The sequence below is a fragment of the Centropristis striata genome, chromosome 21, assembly GCF_030273125.1.
Source record: "Centropristis striata isolate RG_2023a ecotype Rhode Island chromosome 21, C.striata_1.0, whole genome shotgun sequence".
Taxonomy (NCBI): Eukaryota; Metazoa; Chordata; class Actinopteri; order Perciformes; family Serranidae; genus Centropristis; species Centropristis striata.
In genome coordinates, this window is record NC_081537.1 from 29,070,259 (window position 1) to 29,097,216 (window position 26,958).

Consider the following 26,958-nt stretch of genomic DNA (forward strand, 5'->3'; position numbering starts at 1 on the left):
AACCCGTAATCTCGTTTATGACAGATAAGACTATGCTACATAAATGTACACGTCATAATGTATTGATGACAATCCATCGATCCACTGATTGATTGCCCGTCGTCTTCGTTGTAAACAAATGCACATGGCCGCATAACTGTCTCCCAAATCGGACAGCGTTCGGCTGAGATACTATCAAAATTTCACATTAACTACTAATATAAATTATCATGTTATGCTTCCAATTAATTAAATGGTGTGAAACTAAAGTCTAAATTCTTATCTTTCAAACCGTATAATGTTTTAACCATGTACGTTAGGCTCAGGTTTACCAGGGTCGGCTAAAGGACGCTAACGCCGGTGAATTAGCCGTGAGCTAACTGTATACCACATGGGACACTTGGATCTCCTTGCTGTAAAACAATAAAACAAAGGGGGCTGCTGAGTTTTTGGGGGGAAATTGGCTGTTTCTGGGTAAGCCAAATAAATAACACCATTATCAACCATCATTATCAAGACACCCAGACCGTACTTCTGACCTGTGACGTCATTTCAACAATTTTTTACTTGTACCTGTAAACTTGACTTTGTGTTCGCAGTGAAGACTTCATAGTCATAGAAATTAGAGTTGTACACAAGACATTGCACTCACAGCTTTTAGATTCATACTCATAAAAACTATCCTAGCCCAACAATTTCTTCGACTCGCATATATGAAAGCAGAATTTTGTGTACAACCATTTTATTGCCATACAAATGTTTAACGGTACGAATACGAATGGTTAGAATCATGCACACATCTTTGTGACAGCTATCTCACTCCATAACCAGATCGATGAAATAGATTTCATATCAACCAAAAAGGTTTACGTATGAAAAAAGTTGACAAAGACGAAAACGAAAGAGATTTTCAAAATAATTTTAGTTAGTTTTGTAACCACAAAATACAGTTTCAGGTAGTTATCGTTTTTTTAAAAACTCTGGTTTTTATTTTTATTTCAGTTTTTTTATTTCGTTATTTTGTTAGTTTTTGTTAACTCTAATAACCTTGGTGTGAATGCTTCAGTGTCGCTAACTGTAAGGCTATGTGTTGCTGTCTTGCCTGTTGCTTTGTGTGCCATCTACTAAGCTGCGTGTTGGATATATACGGTGTGATTTTGTCACCTTGTATCAACATAGTGGAGGCCCTAGGGCTCCAGCCCGGGTTAGCCTGGTCATTAATGCGCCCCTGCCGATATCTAAACTTTCACTTATAGCTTAGCTTTTAGAGGGGCTTATAAATGATCCACTAAAGAAGTTTTTATCAACACTAGGGGTGTGACGATACACTCAGCTCACAAGACGAGACACGATATTGGGTTCACAAGAACGAGACGAGACAAGATTTTAAGAAAACTACAATGACACAATATATGACTGGACTTTTATTTAACTGAGTTGTACATGTATTTTGAAATGTTTTATTATAACTCTTTACATGCATGATGTACGTATGGGCTTTTAATAAACTTCTTCTTCCACAAATTGAAACTAAAATTAAAATGTATAAAAGTTCAAATTAAATAAATAAAATTAAATATTTCTGTCTTTTTTTCCAGTGCAAACTATATGAGCCGTGTTTCCTTAAGGGGAAAGAGTGGCTGCCGGGAAAGTCTCAGGCCACACCCTCTCAAATGTCTCAGGCCACGCCCTCTCAAATGTCCGTTCACTCTGCGTGTCTCCATTATAAAAAGGCCCCCAGAGGGATTTATGAGCCTCCGGAGGTGACGTATGGTTTTCGGTCATCGCGTAATTCGTTAACGACATTTTCGACCATGCTCACATAAGAGATGATTAAATGCGGGAGAAGCAACTGTGGCCACCGCCGCTAACTGTGCACAACATCAGCAGCTGATTAAAACATAGCAGCATAGCTAATTATGCACAGCATCTCCGCTGATCATAAACATATTGATCTTGAATTAACCGGCATCTCTAACTGTGCACAGAGTGTCTGGTGCTTGTTGTAAACAAACAGAGATCGCTAAGTGGACACCTCCTGTAGCAGCAGCACATACACACTGTATTGCTACAGAGCTAACTGTTAGCATATTAGCAGGCCGATTCGTTCTTACTCTTCTTAACAAGCCTCTGCGACGTCACTCTGGCTGCTTGCTGCTTCCCCTCCTTCTCCTCCTCTTCTTCTTTTCATTTTGCTGCCCCCACAGGTCACAAATAGAAGTTTGGATAGATCACAAATCTCGCGAGACAGATTTTTAACGCAATGAGAAATATCGTCGAGTTTAGTCTCGTGCCACGAGATCTTGTCACACCCCTAATCAACACATGACATTCTAAATGTTTTACTGTTGGTTTTAGGAAGAAAAAAATACATATTGTCACTGCTACATTAACGGTCTTAAATTACATTAAAAATGCAACTTGCTCAATAGAAAACTGCGCTTCACTGTATCGAGACTCATCTCAGGCTTTGGACATGTATTATTTTTATTATTATTATTATTAATATATTGTATTATATATTATTTATTTATTTATTTTATTTTACTTTTTACTATAGTATGTTTGTTTTTGATGTTGGAAAAGGGAACATTTTCAGAAATAAAGGACTAAAAAAGCAAAATAAGTACATTATTGGAGAGAAAACAAGGTAAGATAAAGAGATACATAAATTAAAATCAATGTACAGCAAGAAAGGGCTAGATGCAGCAAATTCAGATCATGCGGTTTACATACATATAAAAAAGCATCAGTGTGCCGGAGTACACTCAGCATGTCTGTAGTACTTCTGTTGTTTCAATTGAGGAAGTTATATCTAATCTCTTATCAGTTTATTACTTGTTTTAATGTTTATGACACCAGTTTCTGATAAGAGCAGCTTCACTTCCTACCTGACTGGATTCTGCTGGGAAAGTGCACATGTCATATGTCACTAAAGTAGTAAAAAAAAGAAGGTGTGCCCATGTTTGTCTGAGATGTTGTTATTAGGGCCGGGACTCGATTAAAACAAATAATCTAATTAATTAGAGGCTTTGTAATGAATTAATCGAAATTAATGTCATTTTAATCGTATAGAAATAATTGACCTGAGAACAGTGTCAAGTCCAACAGACCAGTGCAATTTTTGCCATTAAGTGTAGCAATAGCATATTTAGAAATATAGTACATTTCAGAAATTCATTGTAATTAATTAATCTTAATAAACGCGTTAAAGTCCCGGCCCTAGTTATTATGTGTGGAATTTATTCCATAATGACGTTTCTTTTCCTCCAGACACGTATTCTGGTGACACACGGCATCAGCTTCCTGCCACAGGTGGATAACATCGTGGTGATGGTGGAGGGCAGGGTGTCAGAGATGGGCTCCTACCAGGATCTGCTCAAGCAGAACGGAACTTTTGCAGAGTTCCTTAGGAACTACGCTCTGGAGGACATCGTAGAGGAGGACGAGGCCACTGGTACACCATCATTTCCTTTACTCTTATATGACCTCATATGCCATATTTTATGGTTGACATAAACATGCTGCTTTTACAGAGGAGATGATGGAAGATGAAGACGAACTGTTCCCTGACGATGCCCTTAGCAACCACACAGACATGGTGGACAATGAGCCTGTGGTCAATGAAGCCAAGAGAAATTTCATGAGGTAAAGGGCCTATTTCCTTCTAACTACCTACAAGGCTAGATAAACAATCAAACATTCTGCCTTTACTTAAAAAGGTAAACTCTGAACGCCAACCAGGCGGCAACCTCCACGTCTGAGCAGTGAGGCAAACCATCAGCCTTCAGCTGCATTCTCCCAAAAATTTAAACAGGGGGCGCTGACGGCGGCTGCAAAAGCATTTGGGTCCATTTGTTTCAAAAACTTCTCACTTGATTTATTACATCAGAATTTTTGGTATGGACAACACTATGGTCTCAATCACTAGTAAAAAATCTTCTTTAAGACAATATGATGTTAATAGTTCTAATAATGGCCACATAAAGAAAATAGAAGATAAAGAATTGTATGATTTGGGGGATGGCTACCTTTGATTGACGGGTCACCAACAATGCGAACCGTCATCAGGAGAGAAGCAGAACAGTGCGTATCCACAGCAACGTGTCAATAAAATTATATACAATATAGTTTTATATAAATATAAAAAAGGACGTTTAGCGGTTTGGTCTCATAACTTTGACCCTTTCACACTGTATTTTCACTTTGTGACAGTTTATTTGAGCGTTTTGTTCAGTAAAAATGTCTTGTTCAGCATTTGGTCGGACTAACAGACACTCCAAGGAGTAACTGTTTATTTTTCTGAGGTCAGTAACAAACATTTAGTTTTTGTTTGTTGCTAGCCAAAACTAACATCCCAGCTAATGCTCCAGTTAATGCTAACATGAATTAGCAGTGACTTCTCTCAGTCAGGTTGAGGTGTAGAGAGGCTGTAGTCAGTGATCAGATCCCTCTCACTCCTCCACAGTCCAGATATGGTCTGCTCCCCGTATCAGAAACAAGATGGCGACACAAGATGGCAACAAGTGTAACACTGAACTTGATGCCTCAAACCAACAAACTGTCCACAAACCAATGGGTGATGTCACAGTCACTATGTCTCTTACCGGTATTTATATAGTCTATGACGCCAAGAGCTTCAGGTTATTTATTTGCTCCTGTCACATTTTTCTAACTGTGGCCTCATTTTTAAGACAATATTTCAAAACACCTGCACCTCTATAGAAACGGCACACACAAACATCTTTTCACATTGGGAAAAAAAAAAATCTGGTTTAAAAAAACTGAATAATTTTTTCCACACATGGACATAAGCTGTTCCCCCTTTACAGGCAGATCAGCATCATCTCAGCAGACGGAGACAACACCAGATCCCGCTCAGTGAGGAGACACGGCTGCAGCCAGAGGAAACACTCAGAGCAGCCGGAGAAGAAAAAACCAAACGAGATGCAGAAACTCATCCAGGCAGAGACAGCGGAGAAGGGCAGGGTCAGTCTTTTGTCTTGCAGATGACTTGAATTGTTTTGGCTTCTTTTCTTTTTTTGTTCTGAAGCCCATAGTCTCTCATTTTAAAGGCTTTGAAACATGGATGCACCTAAAAAGACGCTTAAAATGAAACCTGGACCCATAGCAATATTAACAATCCTTACTTACATAATACATTTCCAATCATAGATCATCATGCTGCGGACAAATCAGATCACATTGTTTCTGATGGTAATTAGAGTTTGATGTCCTCAAAACCACATATTTAAATTAGCTGAAGTATAGTTTATATCAAATCTGTACTTCTTTGTCAAGTTCTGAGCTGGTGGTGCCCCCTATTGAGCATTTTCAAAAATGTTCTAAACATGTGCTTCAACAATGTTATGAAACATGTCCCAAAAGCTCTGTCATTTGTAGAGCCCCGTAGTGGTTGAATTGAATGAAATTTTCAGGATTTATTTCAGGAACTTATATGGAAATATCCTGCAACTTGTAATGATTGGTCCAACGGCTGCTGAGTTAGATCTAATTATGTCCTGAGCCAGGCCCTTGAGTTACCAATGTGATATTAACAAGCTTTATTCAATAATGTTGTTACATAATGATACAAGGATTTAAAAATGTTACGAATCAGAACTACAGTTTAGGAGGAGAGGTACAAAGGCTATTGTGGTCTAAAAGCTGTTTATGTAGAGCAGGGATGGGCAACGTGTGGCCCGGGGGCCACATACGGCCCGCACCATCACTTGAAGTGGCCCTCAGTACAACTACATGCATTTGACCATGAGATCTTAAAAGTGCAGTGTAAAAATGCACAAAATTACTTCTTGCAATTAATGTTGGTCTGCTGTTCTTGCACTGAAAAAAAAAAGAAACCACAGTAAGTGGTTAATTTTTTATTTGCTTCAAACCTTTTGTATTCCTATTTATACTGTTATACATGCATTTGAGCATGAAATATGTTAATTTTCTGCACTGTAAACATATTTAAAATTGCAGTTTTATCATATCTGGTTAACCCTCTGGAGTCAACGAAAGAGCCAGAGCACGACTTCTTCATGATGTCAAAAAAAGACACAAAAATGACCAAAAAAGATACAAAATGACTAAAGAAAGACACAAAAAGACTATAAAAAAGAGACAAAATGACAAAAAAGACAAAAAAAGAGACAAAATGACCAAAAAAAAGACACAACAACAGACATTAAAAGGATTAAAAAATGGACAAAATAGTCCAAGAGTCCATAGAGTTAAGTGCACGGTCCTGTATGTGGCCCTGTGGTAGTGTCGATGAAATGTGTCGATGAGCATAATGAGCTGGATAGAAAAAAGAAATTATTGGCTTTATGACATTTTTTTAAAGGTCACAACACATATACTATATTTCTTGAGCATTTCTTAGCACACAGCTTGCAATCATTGGTAAAACATTTGGTGTGGCTACAATGTATTACAGGCATTCGCACTAATATTTCGTAAGAACATTAATTATATGATATTGCAGTCAGAAGTACCATGTGCAGTCAGTTCAATTATAATGTATGTAATGAAAGCAAAATAAAAGTTCTGGGCTTTAGTGGGAAGAGTTTTAAAGGTAACAGTGAACTAGAACATGTCATGATGTCAGATAGTCTAATTAATGCTCCAAAGTAAGATAACATTTTGGCGCTACTTTCTCAAACATAAAACTTTAATAAACAATATTTAACATTGTTACATATTATTATACATTATACAAACTATGTATTACATTGTCAATTCTATAGATGATAACCGAGAAAATAGGTATAAATGGGATTAAAATAAATGGCTAAATAAACATCATTACTGCTCAGTTTCAGTCAGTTGTTGATTATTAAAATAAAAAAAGACTAAAGAAAAGAATAGCAACACCATTTCTAAATCATGCCAAGCAACGTTTTCTGCATTATGTATTGTGTAACAAAAGTTTTCATAAAGGCACATACAGTAATGGAAAAAATGATTAGACCCTTGTTTTCTTCAATATCTTGTTCATTTTAATGTCTGGTACAAATAAAGGTACATTTGTTTGGACAAATATAATGATAACAACAGAAATAGCTGACAACACTTTAGTTTAAGAGCTGATATCTAGACATTTTCCATGGTTTTCTTGATAATAACCAAAATCAAAATCAAGAGTTATTTTTGTTGTTATCATTATATTTATCCAAACAGATGTACCTTTAGTTGTACCAGGCATTAAAATAAACAAGAAATTGGAGAAAGCAAGGGTAGTCTAATAATTTTTTCCATGACTGTATTTGCCCTTGATTGGTCAATATCGGCGATAATATCAGTCCACTGATATCTGTCATTACTCTACAATATCTCCAAACATAATTTGCAGTTGTGTGTCTGTGCAACAACATTGTCCAGGAGCCAAAGTTAAAACCATCACCAACTAATAATCTCAAGTGCGAACATTTCTCAGAAAAGCTAACCTCTTTTTTCCAATTTCCTCCATGGGCTTCTTCTTAAGGCATATTAGAAGTCACTGAAGGTTATGCTGGATGTGCCGTTTTAACTTAGCGTCCCATAGATCAGTAGTTCTCAACCTTTTTGAGTGGCGACCCCCAATTTAACATGCATGTTGTCCGCGACCCCCGCTCACTGAACACAATCTCACAGTTCAGATCATACAAACTCAGTTGATACGACAAATTTTGGACAAATATTGAAGCAGACAACAACTAAAACATCTCTCTGTCTGTTCATGTATATATATTTTTTTATATTTTATTGTTACTTTTAATCTAAGTCCTTTGCTATAAATTTAAAGGTCCATTCTGACCTCCTGTGTGTGTAACAGTCAGCTTCAAGCCAGAGACTCCTTGGAAAGTAATGACTTGCTACTTTGGGATTTGTCAGAAAATACACAAAATTACCCAAAAAAGAGTCAGATTGACCACAAAATGACACAAAGTGGTCAAAAAAAGACACAAATTGACCAAAAAAGACACAAAATGACCAAAAAAAGACACACATTGACCACAAAATGATCAAAAAAAGACGCAAAATGACCAAAAAAGACACAAATTGACCACAAAATGATCAAAAAAGGACGCAAAATGACCAAAAAAGACAAAATGACACAAAAAAGAAACAAAATGACCAAAAAAGACACAAAATGACCAAAAAGACTAAAACACATTAAGACATGAACACTTTAACACAGTGGAGACAGGGCTGACTTCCAAAAAGATTTGGCGACCCCCAGAAATCATCTTGCGACCCTGATTGGGGTCGGGACCCCAAGGTTGAGAATAGCTGCCATATATGGCATGGTTACTGGCATTAATAACAACACATAATTTAAATTTTTACACCTTTATCATTGAGGCTAACCTCGCCTGAACTCTGTCACTCGTCACCAGGTGAAAGGAAAGGTGTACCTGGAGTACGCCAAGGCGGTGGGACTCCCGCTGTCAGTGTTCATCTGTTTCCTGTACGGCTGTCAGAGCGCGGCGGCCATCGGAGCCAACATCTGGCTCAGCCAGTGGACCAATGACGCCTCAACAAATCAGACTAAGAAGAATGTTAATATGAGGGTGGGGGTGTACGCAGCGCTGGGCATTGCACAAGGTAAGAAACACTCATAATAAACACTAAATAAAGGCTATTTTAAAGTCATGTTGATGCATTTATTGTTATATATAAACAGTGTTATGTTTTGCAAGGAGTTGCAAACTATTTCCAGGGACAGCTGTCACAGCATGGTGTTAACCTTGTTTCTGAACAGCTACTGTAACTCCATGGTGCCAAATGTTGCTTCCACCCCCACAGCTTGGTGTTGCAGAAAGAATTTCTTTGCAGCCATTGAAATGTTTCTCAACAATAAGCTGACTGGAGACACAGGATATGTGTAGCCAAATGTTTTACTGCTCCTTTTACAGTGACCATTTGATGGACGGACGCTGACTATGTCTACTGTCAATCCCATTACTTCCCCATTCCAAAATAAAACCTTCCTCTGATATCTTTTCCCCTCCACTCCTGCTCCTCTGATTCGACCCCACCCCAGGTCTCCTGGTCATGGTGTCCTCCTTCACACTAGCCATGGGGAACATCGCCGCAGCCCGGAAGCTGCACTTTAACCTGCTCACCAACAAATTTCACACGCCCCAGTCTTTCTTTGATACCACGCCTATAGGACGCATCATCAACCGCTTCTCCAAGGACATCTACATCATAGACGAGGCTCTTCCATCGACTGTGCTCATGTTCCTGGGCACCTTCTTCGTTTCTCTCTCCACCATGATAGTTATCATTTCCAGCACACCCATCTTTGCCGTTGTCATAGCACCCCTGACTTTCATATACATCTTTGTCCAGGTACTCGTTGAAAAAACGTTGCTAATATGCCACATGATCCTCTCTCTTCCTCTTTCCCTTTGCAATCGTCTTCTTCCTGGGATGGCATGCCGCATGCATGTTGAAGCAGCAGCAGCTTTAGTAACCTTCCAGTTTCAGCTTTTTCTTTCTCCATAGCCTGCAATGTTCGTGATGAGCCTGCTTCACACACATTCTTACACACTCCATAAACACATGCACACTGGAAGAGCCTGGCCCCAATAAGTATATAAAATATACTGCAGATGACTTTAATGTAAACCCTGATCGAAAAGTGCTACTTTCTGTAGGGAGCAAAAGTAACATTACTCCCTCCAGTGGTGGACCGGTGTTAATACAACTGGCTCCACGTTATTTAATGGGTCTTTATTGTAGGTCAGTGTGTCTGGGTTTATTTCAAGCATTACAATACTGGAATAAGTTCTGAATCAAAATAATAATAAAAGTAGTTTGTTGGTTGTATAAGATAGTATCTGTTGATATTTAAAATAAAATCTGAGAATTTCTCACATTTTCCTCAGTTTTAAATAATAGTTTTCATTGCAATGGCAATCCTTGGCTTTTGCAAGCCTTGAGAGGCAAATTCTAAATAGTTTTCTCGCCTGTGTTTTTGCTTAAGAACAGGTGAAAAAAAAGAGTTTTTAAAAATTATTCTCATTATTCTCCACCTGTTTCATTGACAAAGAAACATTAAAGGCATAGTTCTGGCCGGTTCTGATCCTAGAATAGATAATTCCATCAACATGGCAGGGTCAAGAAACTACAAAATATTACTCCACAAAACAATGTGTACCCCCAGCCGGCCTGTATGGTGTACCAGCGTTGTATTTACTGGCTTTATCAAGAGGCAAAATAGTGCCAAGTGAAGTTGGTTTCTGATATGCACTAGGACCATTGTTCTGTGGCCTGATGGGTGACCTTTTAGTGTTCACATAGTTTTGTTGAGTAAAGCCTTGTAGTTTCGTGACCCTGCCAGCCTGCCGGAATTCTATTCTACGATCAGAACCAACCTGAACTCATACACCAATGCTCGAAACGTAAGCTAATAGCTTTGCATCCACTACACTACTGGCAAGTATTCATACAACTAAAGTTCCCTTGAAGGAACTTAAAAAAATGATCCTGGAAAACCTGTTTTTTTCCACCAACACAGGAGAAAATAAAAAATTAGAGGAAATCACGAGAATATTACTTCACATAAGTATGATAGTTATGCATTTCATACAGTGAGGTATGCATATTCTAAGAGCACTGGGTTGAAACTCTGAGTTTGTATGTTGTGATAAGTTTCAGGGGAGAAAAATTGGTGTATTGATCTGTTTCATTCTGAAGAGTCAGCTTTTTCAAAACCAACATGTCTCAGTTCTAAATCGAGAAAAATTGGTGTATTGTTAATTCAAAAACATGATATGAAGGTCACTCCTGTCCTAAAATCAACACTCCACATCAAATGTATGGTACCCACATAAGGCAGATGATGTGAAGTCAACAGTGATTAGCAGGACCACGTCATTTGTACTGACGCGCCCTCCCCTCTATTTTTAGGGAACTGTTTTGACACACAAGAAGTGATGCATCGTATGTTTTCTGTTTGTCCGGAGCACACATTTTCATCAGACATTAGGAACGGGTCCTAATCCATTTAACGCAGGTGTTGTTGTGTTGTCACACTTGACCCCTCCCCCTCCCCTCCCCCCTTCTCGCAGGTGTGCTGTTGTTGATTAACTGCCTGTTGTGCCGGGCCTACAGTATGCTGCGGGCAGCCAAGTTCACACACCGCAACATGCTCCAGGGGGTCCTGCGAGCTCCGCAGGCCTTCTTCGAGAGCACCCCCACTGGGCGGTTACTAAACCGCTTCAGCAAAGACATCGATGCTATAGACTCCCACATCCCAGAAAATATTGACATATGGATGCGCACTTTCTGGTACACACTGAATGTGCTGCTCATATGCTCTGCCCTCACCCCAATGTTCCTCATAGTCATAGCCCCGTTAATGGTGTTCTATTGGTGGGTTCAGGTAAATAGGAATCGAGTCTGCTAACTCATTAATACAACATGCATGTCTGAGAGTGTGTGTGCTGGTAGACTGTTGCATGTGGTTGGATCGGTCATTGCTGTTCTAGTGATGTAGGTGCAGTGTAGTTTGGTCTCTGCTAGTCCAGTAGTCGTAGCTCGCTGTGGCCTTAAAGCGATTGGAGAACCTGATAATGTAATAAATTCCAGATAACGTAATAACTTCCCGATAATGTAATAAAGTGCATTTCCCAATAATGTAATACACTTTTTACCAATAATGTCAAGAAGCTGTTGAATGCATTCGTGTGTCATGGATACCTCGTTTGTGAAAAACGGATGAACGATGTCAAAAGTTAATAAACATTCAACTTTGACCTGTTGGTGGCGCTAGAGCTCTTTAGCTACTGTTGCCTACACAGTATCACCACTTGAACCCAAGTAATGGGTGGTCTGCTGTTAAATTATTACAATATTGGGGAATTATTACATTATCAGGACTTGTGAAATGAAGGCTAACCTGATAATGTAATAACCTCCCATTAATGTTATACTTTATTACATTATTGGTAAAAAAAAAAATGTGTATTACATTATTGGTAAAAAAAAAAATGTGTATAACATTATTGGGAAATGTGCTTTATTACATTATCGGGAAGTTATTACATTATCAGGTTTCATTACATTTTCAATGGACTCAAGTGCAGATTTTTATTACATTATCAGGGTTATTACATTATCAGGGATTTATTATATTATCAGGTTCTACAGGGATATTTTGGATTTTTTTGAAGTGGGGCTGCATGAGGAACCTATCAGTTGTCTTTGTGCGACTTTGCTGAATCTAAATCAACCCTTTAAAATACCAATTTCACACAAACTAATGGATCGAGGTGGCGGTGGACTAACAACTGTTGCATTCTGCAAGGCTAAATTACCGGTTTTGGCAAAAGAGTCTGGTGGCTCTGATGAGAGCATTGCTTAAAGTGGTGAAAATATTCTAAACATTCACTTAATGCTAGGCTCACACAACCTGAAGATCACTGTCCTGTTCACACCACACAACTGTCTTAACAGAAGTCTTGAAGTTGTAGTAAAGCCGTTTTTTGTCTATGTTCATAGGAGCTTGATCCACACTAGGGAATAAAAGTCAGGGTATTCAATGTTGGCAAAACAGCATTACACATGGAAGGAAACAACTCGTTTTTTCAATTTGAAAAATCAAATTGAAAAAACGAGTTGTTTCTTCCACCTAGTAATAGGTAAACATAAGAACTAAAGAAAAAAAGTTAAAAAATCTACGCCAAATCAAGAAACAGATTCACGCACACGTATTTTAATTCCCTATTTCCATTACTGAGCACTTAAAAGAAAACCGGACAACTGGTTCTTTTTTCATTTGTTTTTTCACATACACAGTCCCAATAGGCATTTTGTATGCATATCTGTATATGTGGAAGTTCGAGTGTGTAGGCCTGAGACCCGCCATTGTCCAGTACCTATCAGTCCTGTCTCAGCTCGCTAGAAGCAATATATATATATATTGTCCCATTGCCCAGCCGGTCTAGAAAATATCACTTGTTCAGGTGGCCAGGTCGAAATGTTCCAAGTGTTCTGAATAAATAAATAGATAGATTAATTACCTAAAGAAACATTATGTACTATCTTCCGGCTTCACTTTCTTAGTTTTTTTTTCTATCTTAAACACACACACCACCAGCTATAGTCTTAGCCTGTGTCCTGCACTCTCATTGGGTGTTGCTTCCTATATCTGGAATGTCTTGGAGTTGCATCCACAAACCTCTCTGCTCATGTCTGTGTAAAGTTCATACAAAGTTCATCGCTGATTTGCCTCTGATCTGGGGCTTCTATCAGGGAGCTCCCAAAACTGCTGGCAAGCAGAAAATCAAGGCTTAAGTTGTGTAGTGTGAACTAAGCTTCGATGGATATTGATTTTTTTTTCTTTTTAGAAGAGCCTTTTTTTCGAGGTGGCTAAAGTATGTTTAGCGGCTAAGTAATACATCGATAAGTACCTCATACAATCCCACTTCAAAAAATCCAAACTATGCATTTGATGTCTATGTAGTTTACAACTGGAAGCTCTCATCAGCAGCCACCTGGTTCAGTAATCTTTTTAAGTTATACTATGTATTCAGATTTTTTGGCGAATTGAAATTGTAGTTGTATTTCATGAATTATCCGAGCCAGGGCAGCTCTGGAGGCAGAAATAATCTCACTAGTGACACTGCTTGTGTAGATTTATGTAGTAAAGTCTTTTTCTGGGGTGCTACAGTAACTTCTGCCCACTGAGGTTTAATGAGATTATTCCTGCCACAGGAGCAGCTCTGTGGTGTCAGAGCCGGTGAACTGGGCAACAGCAATTGTAATGGTGTGCGTAGTGTTCATGACTTTAGTATTGATGCATTTCTGGTAACCACTAATACGGCATGTTAGGGCTGCACGATTATGGCCAAAATGATAATCACGATTATTTAGATCAATATTGTAATCACGATTATTCATCATGTTTGGGAAACATCTGTATTTTTATTGCACTACTTTTAAACAAACAATAGGAACAGTTTTTAGTGTCTGGTGCTTGTTGTAAACAAAGATCGCTAAGTGAACACCTCCTGCAGCAGCAGCACATACACACTGTACTGCTACAGAGCTAACTGTTAGCCTGTTAGCACATACACACTGTACTGCTACAGAGCTAACTGTTAGCCTGTTAGAAATTTGCGGACTGGACGCTAAGGGGTTAACATCCCCTCTGGCTCTGCAGCTGGGAGAGACTGCTGCAGGAGGACTGGGCTGCTTCAACTTGTTCTTACTCCTCTTCTAAGGGGGTCTGAAAAGTTGCTAAATATAGCAGCAAAATTGCTAAGTTGGCAACACTGCTTCGCCAGCTTTTACAAATGGCGCGTGTTGTTGTGGCATCCAGCAGTACGTCACATCCTGCTTAGCGTTCTATCCAATCAGCATCCAGGCTTTTTTCAGGGGAGAAAACGGCCCCGCCCCCTGGTGGTTGGTGGACTACTGGTGTAGAAAGTGCTTGATTAGATATGCAGGAGAGCCGCATTTTAAAATGGAAATATCGCTGAAGATCAGGTTAATTTAATCGTGGCAGCCAAAATCGTGATCACGATTTAAATTTGATTAATTGTGCAGCCCTACGGCATATTCCAACTCACCCAAACTAACTTTTGCAAAGTAATTACTAGTTTTTTGCATAATTTAGATTTATTATATTACATTTACTATCTTAAAGACTAATGGCTTGTGGTTCTTCTGGTTGATATTGCATTATGTTGACATTAAGTGTAGGTGGTCACATAAAATCCTTTAATGGTCATTTTAGATTTGATAATACACTATCTAATGATAAAAAATACACTCCTGCAGCTGACCTCAACATGACATGTTTCTGCTTTTGCATCTAGTCATAAATCTCACACTAGAAGATTGGTTTTCATGTAACAGGGAGTACTTATCAGTCTGTGAAAACAGCTGTGTAATGTTTCCATTTGCTGGAAAATGTCACCATGGTTACCTCAGCTTGGGCTTAAGACATTTTTAACATATAGCCTGTTTCACAAACTGGAGCTTAAAAGTATCCAGTGTCTTTTGAGCTTTATCCACAGGTCAGGATCAGTTTGATATGACATTTAAGAATAAATGTCATATCAGTTGGATCAGTTTGATATGACATTTAAGAATAAATGTCATATCAAACTGATCCTGACCTGTGGATGAAGGTTTAAGATTTAAGCTTGAGAGTGCCCCAAATTAGATGGAAGTGGACGAGGGTGGAAGAGTTTTCTCAGGTTGTTTCAAACCCACCAGACTCCATTGGTGAAACAGTATTTTTTTGTTTCTGCAGAACATGGGAGTTTGGTGAGTCAGCGGTAAACCAGCAAAGTCACACAATTTAACAAAGTGAATGATCGAGGCAGCGGTAGACCACCAACTCTTATGTTTTTCAAGGTAAAATTACTGTTTTTATTAATGGAGTCTGGTGGCTTTGACAGAAGCATCGAGAACTTCTTCAGTTCCTCCCACGTCAACTTAAAACTGACAAAAGTGTTAGTTGACACTACATTTAGAATACTTTGAAGGGACATATTAATTATTTTAACACCAGTAGTATAGAGCAAAGATCATTGTTAGCTGCTTTGCAAACCAGATTTGCTATGTGTAAACTATATTTAGAATACTTTACCTTGTGGTTAAGCTGTTAAGTGGAGGAGGGGCGAACTAAAGCAGTTCTCTCTCGTCACATCAAAGCCACCAGACACCATTGACAAAGCAGTTGTTGTTTTTTGCAAAACATAGGAAATTGCTGGTTGACCGCTGCCTCAGTCGTTTGTGTTATTGTTTGACTTTGGTGTTTTAACCCATTTAGGCCTAAAACGCCTGGAAAACCTATGGACGATTTTGAAAGAACCCCCTAAAACCTGAAGTTTTTCTGGAAATTCAACAGAAGATTTTTCAGCTTCTGTAGCAGATAGAAATGAAATGAAATGAAAAGTATTTGAGAGCTTATACTCGTGGCTTTCATGAGAAGTTGAGTTTGTTTGTCCAAACCTTAAATAAAGTTTTTCTTAAAATCAACAAACTCAGCAAATGTTACATTGACTGAATAAAAATCCTATGCATAATACTAATACATGCCCATTAGAAAGATGCAAACATGATATGACCATTGGAAGAAATAGACGTTGTTCTCATTAGCCTACTGTAATAATAATAATAATAATAATCATCATAATAATAATAAATAATAATAATACATTTTATCTATATTGCACTTTTCAGGGTACTCAACAATGCATAAAGTAATATAAGACAAACAGTCATGACTTCTTATATCATCATCACAATCAATTACTATTATTGTTATTATCTCCAGATGGCCACAAATCTGTCTGTTCTTCGGTGAAAATATGTCGTCTAAAAACATATTCCTCATCCATAAATCCCGGTCAATTGGTTCCGAGGGTTCAAAGTCCGGATCAGCAATAAAATCGCCGGTGCTGTTTTCATCAAAATCGCTTGCTTCACTTACTTCTGAGCTCCCTCCGCTATAGTCGTCTTCCTCCATGATTTCAAAGTTCTGGAAAAGTCCCGTGTTGCATTGCGACACTCCCACATGTATTCTGATGCATTTCATTGGCCAAGAGACCAAAAATAGGTGGAAAAAACTACAAATACTACAAAACGACGTATCCGCTGTCCCAGCCTTAATGGTAGAATAACACAACAGCGCCCCAGGTTTTAATGGTAGAAATGCGCTAATGCTCTCCCGCCTTAAATGGGTTAAAGGGTTAACTGTGATTAACCAAAGTCAAACAATGTAACAAACTAATTAATTGAGGCAGCGGTCAACCACCAACTCCCATGTTTTTCATGGTAAAAATGACTGCCTGGTGGCTTTTCCAAGAGCATAGAGAACTTCTCTAGTTCCTGCTACGTCAACTTAAACAGGGACTCCTAATTGTATTCTAAATATAGTGTTCCCTTAAGCCCTATTTGCACCTTGTGGTTTATAAATTCTGTTAGCAGCAGCGAGGTCTAGTGCACACTGTACACTGACTCTAGACAAATACCTCATACAACCACACTTCAATTAATCAACACTAACCCTTTAAGTTAAACTTCACAGATGTCTGTGCAATGTAAGGTGCCAACTCACTTCAGGTTTTTGTCTCAGCCTTAAGAATCAGGAAGAGAAACAAAGTCAATCCATCTTTAAAAAATGTTCTAAACCTACTTACACGTATATATTTCTTACATTTAAAATCTTTAGTCACAAACCAATGAGAATACGTAGAGATGTCCATTTATTGAAAATATTTAAAAGCAGAACTTCACGGGGCGTTTAGGGTCTCTTTGCATTTTCACTAACTGGACCTCCAAATGACAACTGTACTAACACAATCTAATTTTTAACCCTAATGCTTTGTTATGGCATCCATCCCGTGCATGGCCTGTGTCTTTGCTGCATCATTTGTCTATAATCTTAGCTTCTGTCTAAATGATGCATGTCATATTCCTGGAAATAACAACCAAATCACTAACCATATTTATGTGATTATAATTAAGGTGCGAAGGGAAAATGAGCTTTTTACATTTAACAAAGTGTTTTTATTAGTATAAATGAGTAAACAAAACACCTGCAGTTTAACATAGCAAACATTTTATACATTTTAGTTACAAAAATGATGTAACAAGTGATTTCTTGTTCCTCTGTAAGACATTCCTTCAGTTAATGCAGGGCATCTGATTTGCATTCAGATGTGGAATTCACCACCTCTGGAGATCATATCTGGCATCCTATCAAAAATGCATAAATTGGAATATCGAATGAGCACTGCAGGTGTTTTGTTCACGCAGGCTTTCTTTGTTACTCTGAGAGTGTGTGAGTGTGTGTGCGTGTGGGCTTGTCTGTGTGCATCATAACTGCTTTGAAGCATCTGTGACATGTTGTTCAGTTGTAATGTTGTGTTTGTTTCTCTCCCCCTCGACCCCTGTAGAGATTTTACGTTGCCACGTCTCGCCAGCTAAAGCGCCTGGAGTCAGTCAGCCGCTCTCCTATTTACTCCCATTTCTCTGAGACCATCACTGGCTCTAGTGTAATCCGAGCCTATGGCAGACACTCTGCCTTTGTTCTGATGAGTGATATGAAAGTGGATGAGAACCAAAAGAGTTACTACCCTGGTATAGTGTCCAACAGGTAAGTGTCCTGTTTCAGCTAAGCAGAACAGCAGCTGTGTTCCAGTATTGTTTTATCTTTCTGTACAGACACTAGTGTGATGGATGAGTAATTTATTCACATTTCAGGGATTGCACTTATTCCCATACTTGCTGCGAGTTAAATGAGGAGATTGATACCACTATCATAGCTATACTAGTGGGGGTAACCGTACATCCATCTTGATCATTATATCACATTATTAATATCTCTGGGATTATAAATAAAGTATTACATTTTACAGTTATGATCTGTGTGGGTTGAATTTTAGATGTTTTGTTGTGATAATAAATAACCTCTGTTGTTTTAAATTTTGTGTGCGCTAGTGTCACTATTCAACATCAATGTGTATTGCGCTACATATGTACATATGTATTGTGGCCTCCAAGGTTATAATAGTTTTGGATTTTTCATTAGTTTTAGTTTTAATTTCATTGTCAATTTCTGTTTTCAAATTCAGTATGAATACACTGTAAAATGTTTGTAGAAATTACAGTGAAACACTGTCAAATTGCATGAGAAATAGGGCGTAAAATTAAAAATTACATATCACCGTAATAGACACTTTTAAATATCGTAAATCAAGGAATAGTACAAAAGTTTTGAAAACGCACAGTTTTACTGTAAAAATAAAAAATGATCAGGTGAAATTAAAGGAGAAATTCCATATTGTCACATGGACACAATAAACCTAAATAAATAAAGGGAATATTCCGTCTAAATTACAGTTTTTGCTGTATTTCCATTTAAATTTACAGAAGAAAACCCACTCACTGTAATTTTTACGGTGAAGTTCTGGCAACCACAGCTGCCGGTATTTTTCTGTAAATTAAACAGTTTCTTTTTTTACTGTGTAGTATGTTAGTATGTGATTTTGAACATAGCCTCAGAAACATACCTGTCAAGCTTTGGATTTGAAAATAAGGGAAATATTCCGGCGCCCACCACGAGCAGTCCCACCACCCCAACCAAGCTCCAGTATCCCTTACATGTTAAGACAGGTGTACAAGAAAGCTAAAATCACCACTTATCAACCACTTATAAACTACAGTTGGCTTTATGCACAGCTTCACTACTTCCTGAACTTCAGCCAGCTCCTTTGTTTCCTGTCTGCCATTATTCGACAAACTGATTCATCCAGGTGTGTCTGACCTCAGTTGACACGACAACAATAATCAGACACACCTGGATTAATCAGTTAGTCAGAACCCTATGGGTGACGTCGCGGTGACTACGTCCATTATTTATTCCTAAGATATTTGGGCAGTTTATAGCTTTATTGATGGAGAGATATTCAGAGTGAAAGGGGAAGACAGAGGGAAAGTGCTCCGAACCGGATTCGAACCCGGGCTTGCTTACGAGGACTGAGCCTTTATTTATATGCGTTCTACCAGGTGTGCCACCGGAGATGCACCACATTCATTATTTATACAGTCTATGGTTGTCACTCATCTGACCTCACACACTAACCGAGCGACAGCTGCCTCGGTCCAGGTGCCATAGTATAATTTCTTTTTCTGTCAAAACGACTTTTATCGTTTTTCATTTATTGACATGACATCAGACGCATCGGAAGCAGGAAAATAAAAGTCCCGTCAAAATAAAAGTACCGCTTTAATAAGTACTTATTATCAAGCATAAAAAACCAACGTATCATTATACACTAGTATAGGCTACTGTTCTCTTTCTACGACCATAAAAATGAAAAAAGGCATGAAAAAAAACAAATAACGGCCTTTTTTTCTTTGGTTATTTCGTTTTTTGATGCTGAGATCAAAATCCGTTTTTCCATTTTTGTTTTAAGAAGAAAAGAGGGTTTTTTCATATTTTCATTTTGACAGAAAAAGGAATTATACTTTGGCACACGGACCTGCCATGTACAGTACAATTAAAATAAAGGAGATTTACGCGTAAAATACTAATACAGGAGGACGGGAAAGAAGGGGAAAAATACGGGACTCTCCCGGCCAAAACGGGATACTTGACAGGTATGCTCAGGAATTAAAAGAAGCTACTGTTAACTAGCAAACCCACAACAAAAAACCAAACTACTTGCTTAGATTTAGGCAACAAAAGTACTTGGTTAGGTTTAGTAAAAGATCAGACCATACTGTGTTATATGAGACATTCATTTTTAATCAGTGATTAGTTCTCAAAATACTGCAGACATAACTAGTTTAGATGTACAACATGCCAGAAAAAAATGTGACTTAGTGCTTATTTATCCTATAGTTTAATATTGCTGCATTTTCTTGCATATTTCTAGCAGAAGCTGTGTTCCTGAGTTCTCCATTAGGTCTGACTTTAACTGTAGCTCTGCTATAACTCTGTCTACAGGTGGCTCGGAGTGCGCATTGAGTTCATTGGGAACTGCATTGTGTTGTTTGCTGCTATGTTTGCTGTGACTGGAAAGGATAATCTGAACCCAGGACTCGTGGGTCTGTCTGTGTCCTACGCGCTACAGGTACGTGCAAACTAGCTCACTTGTAGCTAATTTGACCTGTTTAGTCCTAACTTTTAGCTGACTATTACTGTTTGTCCAATGCTTTTTCTAATTATTTCAGCCTTTTTTTTCCATCACTTTTTTACCTCATTGTTTGATTCTTTTATTGACTACTTTTAGCTATTTCAACTGTTTATCTACACAGCAAAAAAGGTGTGTCTAAAAACAAGATAAAAACACTAAATCTGAGGGAAATGATCTTGCTTGTTACAGATCATTTCAGTTGACAAGATTTCTTAAATTAAGATTATTAAATCTAGAAATAAGCATGTTGAACGCTTAAAATAAGAAATTAACTCCTAAAACAAGATAAATTACAGCTGCAAGCAGCGATGAACTGGCCCGAGCAGAGTGCACTGACAATTATTTGTTTCTTACCAAGATAAAAAAAAACCTTTAGATTTAAAAGTGTTAGATCATTTATCTTATTTTAAGAGTTTATCTTCTTTTAAGAGTTAATTTCTTATCTTAAGTGTTCAACATGCTTATTTCTAGATTTAACAATCTTAATTTAAGAAATCTTGTGAAGTGAAATTATCTGTCCATGCAGCAAGATCATTTCCCTCAGATTTACTGTTTTTATCTGGTTTTTAGACACACCTTTTTTGCAGTATAATACACTTATCTTATTGCTTATTGCAATTATCTTTTCAGTTACTTTTAGCTAACAATTTCAACCATTTAAACATTGCTTTTAGCAAATCATTTGAACTTTTCTTGTTACTATTGTTAGCTATTTTACCATCTATCCAATACACACTTTAACTTTTACTTTCAACCATTACTTTTAGCGAATCATTTCAACTTTTTAGTTACTACCGGTACTTTTAGCTATTTCAACCGTTTATCCACTACATTTAGCGTATTGTTAACTTATCAGTTACATTAAACTAACAATTTCAACCATTTAACCATTACTTTAATCATTTCAACTTTTTAGTTTCTACTTTAAGCTATTTCAACCGTGTATGCAATACACACTTTAACTTTTACTTTTAAATATTACTTTTAGCGAATCATTTTGAACTCTTTAGTCGTTACATGTAGCTATCATCTTCTACCATTTATTCATTACTTTTCAATAACTATGCTAACTATTTTTCATGCACTCTGCAACATATAGTGTTCAGATGTTACAGCTGACATATTCTTTTAATCAAATCATAATTTCTATTTTTTTTTTTTTCAAATTAGTTTAATTGCTCTAAAATCTTTCCAAGAGTTCCTGGTTGGGTATCTGTACTGATCTATTTGATTAGCCTTATGTAAATCAGCAGCTGGGGTAGTTTGGTTTATAAGTCCTGGCATAGATTGGTAGGATAATATAAGGTAAGGTGCACAATTAATCAAATTTTAATTGTGATCACGATTTTGGCCGCCACAAATAAATCAACCTGATCGTCTGCGATATTTCCATTTTAAAATGCGGCTCTCCTGCATATCTAATCGATCACTTTCTACACCAGTAGTCCACCAACCACCAAGGGGCGGGGCCGTTTTTCTCCCCTGAAAAAAGCCTGGTTGCTGATTGAATAGAACGCTAAGCAGGATGTGACGTAGTACTGGACGCCACAACAACACACGCCATTTGTAAAAGCTGGTGAAGCAGTGTTGCCAACTTAGCGACTTTGTTGCTATATTTAGCAACTTTGCAGACCCCCTTAGCAACTATTTTTCAAGAAAGCGACTGGCGACAAATCCAGCGACTCCTTCTTACTCTTCTTAAGGAGCTGCTAACAAGCCTGTTAAGAAGAGTTAGCTACAGTTGGCTCTGTAGCAGTACAGTGTGTATGTGCTGCTGCTGCAGGAGGTGTTCACTTAGCGATTTCTGTTTGTTTACAACAAGCACCAGACACAGTTAGCGATGCTGTTAATTCACAATCACTATGTTTATGATCAGTGAAGACTCTGCATAATTAGCCATGCTGCTTTCAGCTGCGGACGCGGGGGCTGGTGGCTCGTAAGTACAAGTCGAAGCGGCCCAGTCCTCCTGCAGCAGTCTCTCCCAGCTGCAGTCACAGAGCCAGAGGGGATGTTAACCCCTTAGTGTCCAGTCTGTAAATTGCCAATAGGCTAACAGTTAGCTCTGTAGCGGTACAGTGTGTATGTGCTGCTGCTACAGGAGGTGTTCACTTAGCGATCTCTGTTTGTTTACAACAAGCACCAGACACTCTGTACACACACTAAAAACTGTTCCTATTGTTTGTTTAAAAGTAGTGCAATAAAAATACATATGTTTTTCCTAACATGATGAATAATTGTGATTAATAATCGTGTTTACAATATTGATCAAAATAATCGTGATTAATAATCGTAATTACAATATTGATCAAAATAATTGTGTTTATCATTTATCGTGCGTAATCGTGCAGCCCTACTATAAGGTGTTTCAGATACTATGTAACTATTAATACTACATTCCAGATTTGTTACAGCAAATTCAGAATGTGGTAGATACTTTTTTGATTGATTCCTAATTGATTCAAATGAACTGAGCTACTCCACATTCTTTACCATACAGCAGAAATACCTCCTGGGGTTTACTAAAATACATGATGTGGCATTTGAAAAACCTTGCCTGTATTGTTTTTGCAGGTGACCATGTCTCTGAATTGGATGGTGCGAATGACTTCAGATCTGGAGAGCAACATAGTAGCAGTGGAGAGAGTGAAGGAGTACTCTGAGACCAAGACCGAGGTATCTGCTTCTGTCTATATCAGGGATGGGACACTTAAATGCTGGAGGGGGCCACAATTTTTCATCGACACTACCACAGGGCCACAAATACACTACAGGCCAAAAGTTTGGAAGCAACTTAAATGTTCTGTTCACAATGGCTTTCTTAAAATTCAGTATGGATTTTCCTCAATTGACCTTTAGGCATACATTGATGTTACCAGACCATTGCTGAAAAAATGTTAATAAAAGAAAAGAAGGGCTTAGTTTTAGGGTTGAGAAGATTTTGTCACAACTTCAGTGCAAAAGTAAAAAAAACAAATCACAGCTTGCATTATTCGCTTTAGCTCTTTGGCTTTTGAGAGTTTGGATACAAAAATCCCAATAAATCTCAACTGTGTTCATATCTCAGACAAACTACCATTTGTCTGAGAACTACCAGAAATGGCTAGAATTTAAGCAGCTGAGTAAAGAAACAAGAGTTCAGATTTATACATTAAGGAAAGAAGGATACACAAAGTCTAAGCAATAAAACCCAAAGACCTGATAACTATAGTCAAAATATGTTCTAATAAGTGACTCTTCATATAATAATCATGTTTATTTTGTTGCAAAGTACAGCAATGAAACTGATCTTTTTTTGTACAAATTTTTTCTTGCTTCCAAACTTTTGGCCTGTAGTGTAGGACCGTGCACTTCACCAGATATGATGAAACTGCAATTTTAAATATGTTTACAGTGCAGTAACTTACCATATTTCATGCTGAAATGCATGTATAACAGTATAAATAGGAATACAAAAGGCATGAAGGAAATAAGAAATAACCACTTACTGTCATTTCTTCAGTCAGTGCAAGAACAGCAGACCAACATTAATTACAAGAAGTAATTTTGTGCATTTTTACACTGCACTTTTAAGATTTCATGCTCAAATGCATGTAGTTGTACTGAGGGCCACTTCAAGTGAGGGTGCGGGCCATATGCGGCCCCCGGGCCTCCAGTTGCCCATCCCTGGTCTATGTAGTATTTGTGTGTCTTTGTGTGTGTCACATACAAGATGTGTCCACTCTGTCCCTTTCCAGTTCTCCACAGAAGCTGAAGTTGGATTGTGCATGTGTTTGCTTTCACAAGTAACTAGTGTTGGCTTTGTGCTGCAGTTAAAAAGTAGGAATTTACCCACATTCCAAAAAACTGTCCCGCTGCCAAGTCATGTTCTCAAACAACACAGGACCTATAAACTATAACTAGATCCAGAAATTTTAGATTACCTGGTGCCAACAAGGGCCCCTCTGTTGCATGAGACCAACCAGGCACTTGTACTGTACACAGTGTACTTTTTCACAGTAAGTACCCCTTCTATAGCTGGTATAGTTGTTAGTGAACACTTTTGTTTGGAGCATCCAGTATGTCTCAGAGGTGAAATAAATGTTTGGCATCTCTGAGTGACTCTGCACACACTGAGGTCCAACTCTTTTCCAGTGATAAACAAATCAGTTCTGCTTAAAGCCAAACGGCCTGATGAGTTGTTCAGAAGGTTTTCCGACTTAGAAATGCTGCTTTTGTGTTCACAGGCCCCCTGGGAGGTGGAGGACAAGAAGCCCCCACCGGAGTGGCCCATGGAGGGGAACGTGAAGTTCCACGACTACAGCGTTCGGTACCGAGAGGGACTGGACCTCGTTCTCAAGAACCTCACGCTGAACGTCAAAGGGGGAGAGAAGGTAGGGAGGGTGTGTTGAGGGGAACGCTCGGTAATGTTGGGTCAACAGGTTCACTCACAGCTTCGTGTGTGTCTGTACAGATCGGCATCGTGGGTCGAACAGGAGCCGGCAAGTCCTCCATGACGCTCTGCCTCTTCAGGCTGCTGGAAGCTGCAGCAGGAGAGATCACCATCGACGAGGTGAAGATTTCTGAGATAGGCCTGCACGACCTGAGGTCCAAACTTACCATCATTCCACAGGTAAACAACACATTCACACTAGGGATGGGCATTGACTTTCCAATATTCCAATAGTCATTAAATCATAAAAAATCAAATGGTTCATCATATCTGGAAGAAAAAAAAAGTTGCATTACTGGTGCCTTCTGCACGGGGGCAGCGTAGCATTTGATAATACAGTGTGGCGGGCTAGATGCCAAGCTGTAGAAGAAGAAACAAACAGAGGAGAGGGTGATTGTGAATTAACGGCATCGCTAACTGTGCACAGAGTGTCTGGTGCTTGTTGTAAACAAACAGAGATCGCTAAGTGAACACCTCCTGCAGCAGCAGCACATACACACTGTACTGCTACAGAGCTAACTGTTAGCTTGTCCACGGGGGCCGGTGGCTCGTTAAGAAGAGTAAGAACGAGTCTCCAAAAGTCTCCAATAACACCAGAAAAAGTCGCTGGATTTGTCGCCAGTTGCTTTCTTGAAAAGTAGTTGCAAAGGGGATCTGAAAAGTTGCTAAATTTAGCAACAAAGTTGGGAAGGTGGGAGCACTGCTTCACCGGTGGGAAGGGGAGGTGGTTATTATCGAATATTAATCGATTAGTACCCCACGATTATCGGATAGTAGTTTTGCCTGAAATGCACATCCCTAATTCATATTTCCATCAAGACCAGTGAGAGAAAACATTAAACTCGACAGATGCCTAACTCTAACCTATTTCTTTAAAAGGTTGCCAAAAAAAACTGTTTATCATATAAACTGTAAAAACTATTATCGTCAAAATTTGAACTAGTCCTTGAAAGGATTATAGGTTACGAAGGTTTCTGTTACAAAAAGAAAACAACAAAAAAAAAGCATAAAATTGTGATATTTCTGTCAAATTCACTTTATTCTTTGGTCTCATTTAAAACCAAAAATAAACCATCTGGAATAACTAGATCCTGTTAAAAACATTAAATTCTGCTCCTCAGCGACACTGTGAAGCCATGATTGATTCTACTGAGACCAACGGTCATCTGACAAATATTAACTGAAAGTCAGACAGAACTACAGACTTTTTACACGGAGCTGAGTGGAGAGTGCATTTCAGGCTACTGTTCGATAATTATGGGGTACTAATCGATTAATATTCAAATATTAGATAATAACCCACCCCCACCGGCGAAGCAGTCTTCCCATCTCCCAAATTTAGCAACTTTTCAGACCCCCTTAGTGACTTTTTTTCAAGAAAACGACTGGAGACAAATACAGAGACTCCTTCTTACTCTTCTTAGCAAGCCTCTGGCTCGATTAAAAGAGCCGCCGTTAGCGGCAGTTAGCTACAGTTAGCGGCAGTTAGCTACAGTTAGCTCTGTAGCAGTACAGTGTGTATGTGCTGCTGCAGGAGGTGTTCACTTAGTGATCTCTGTTTGTTTACAACAAGCACCAGACACTCTGTGCACAGTTAGCGATGCCGTTAATTCACAATCACTATGTTTATGACTATTCAGTGGAGACTGCTGACGTTGTACACAGTTAGCGACGGTGAAAACCATATATCACCTCCAGAGTCTCTAAACCCCTCTGGGGGTATGTATGTATGTATGTATGTATGTATGTATGTATGTATGTATCTATCTATCTATCTATCTATCTATCTATCTATCTATCTATCTATCTATCTATCTATCTATCTATCTATCTATCTATCTATCTATCTATCTATCTATCTATCTATCTATCTATCTATCTATCTATCTATCT

General features: G+C 38.4%; 1 protein-coding gene across 3 annotated transcripts in view; it reads left to right on the top strand.

Annotated features, from left to right (window-relative positions):
* Positions 1–26,958, top strand: part of abcc3 (ATP-binding cassette, sub-family C (CFTR/MRP), member 3) — a 104,544-nt gene that overhangs the window by 75,709 nt on the left and 1,877 nt on the right. Inside the window, exons 19-28 of one of the 3 annotated variants that reach the window (XM_059324070.1) lie at positions 3,253–3,436; positions 3,516–3,627; positions 4,812–4,968; positions 8,364–8,571; positions 9,011–9,321; positions 17,892–18,091; positions 20,447–20,573; positions 23,208–23,309; positions 24,860–25,006; positions 25,087–25,245. In XM_059324070.1, the coding sequence (XP_059180053.1) occupies positions 3,253–3,436; positions 3,516–3,627; positions 4,812–4,968; positions 8,364–8,571; positions 9,011–9,321; positions 17,892–18,091; positions 20,447–20,573; positions 23,208–23,309; positions 24,860–25,006; positions 25,087–25,245 (1,707 nt within the window). Of the gene's footprint in view, positions 1–3,252; positions 3,437–3,515; positions 3,628–4,811; positions 4,969–8,363; positions 8,572–9,010; positions 9,322–11,045; positions 11,360–17,891; positions 18,092–20,446; positions 20,574–23,207; positions 23,310–24,859; positions 25,007–25,086; positions 25,246–26,958 lie in introns of those variants that run through there. The other 2 variants (XM_059324069.1, XM_059324071.1) reach the window with 2 other exon arrangements.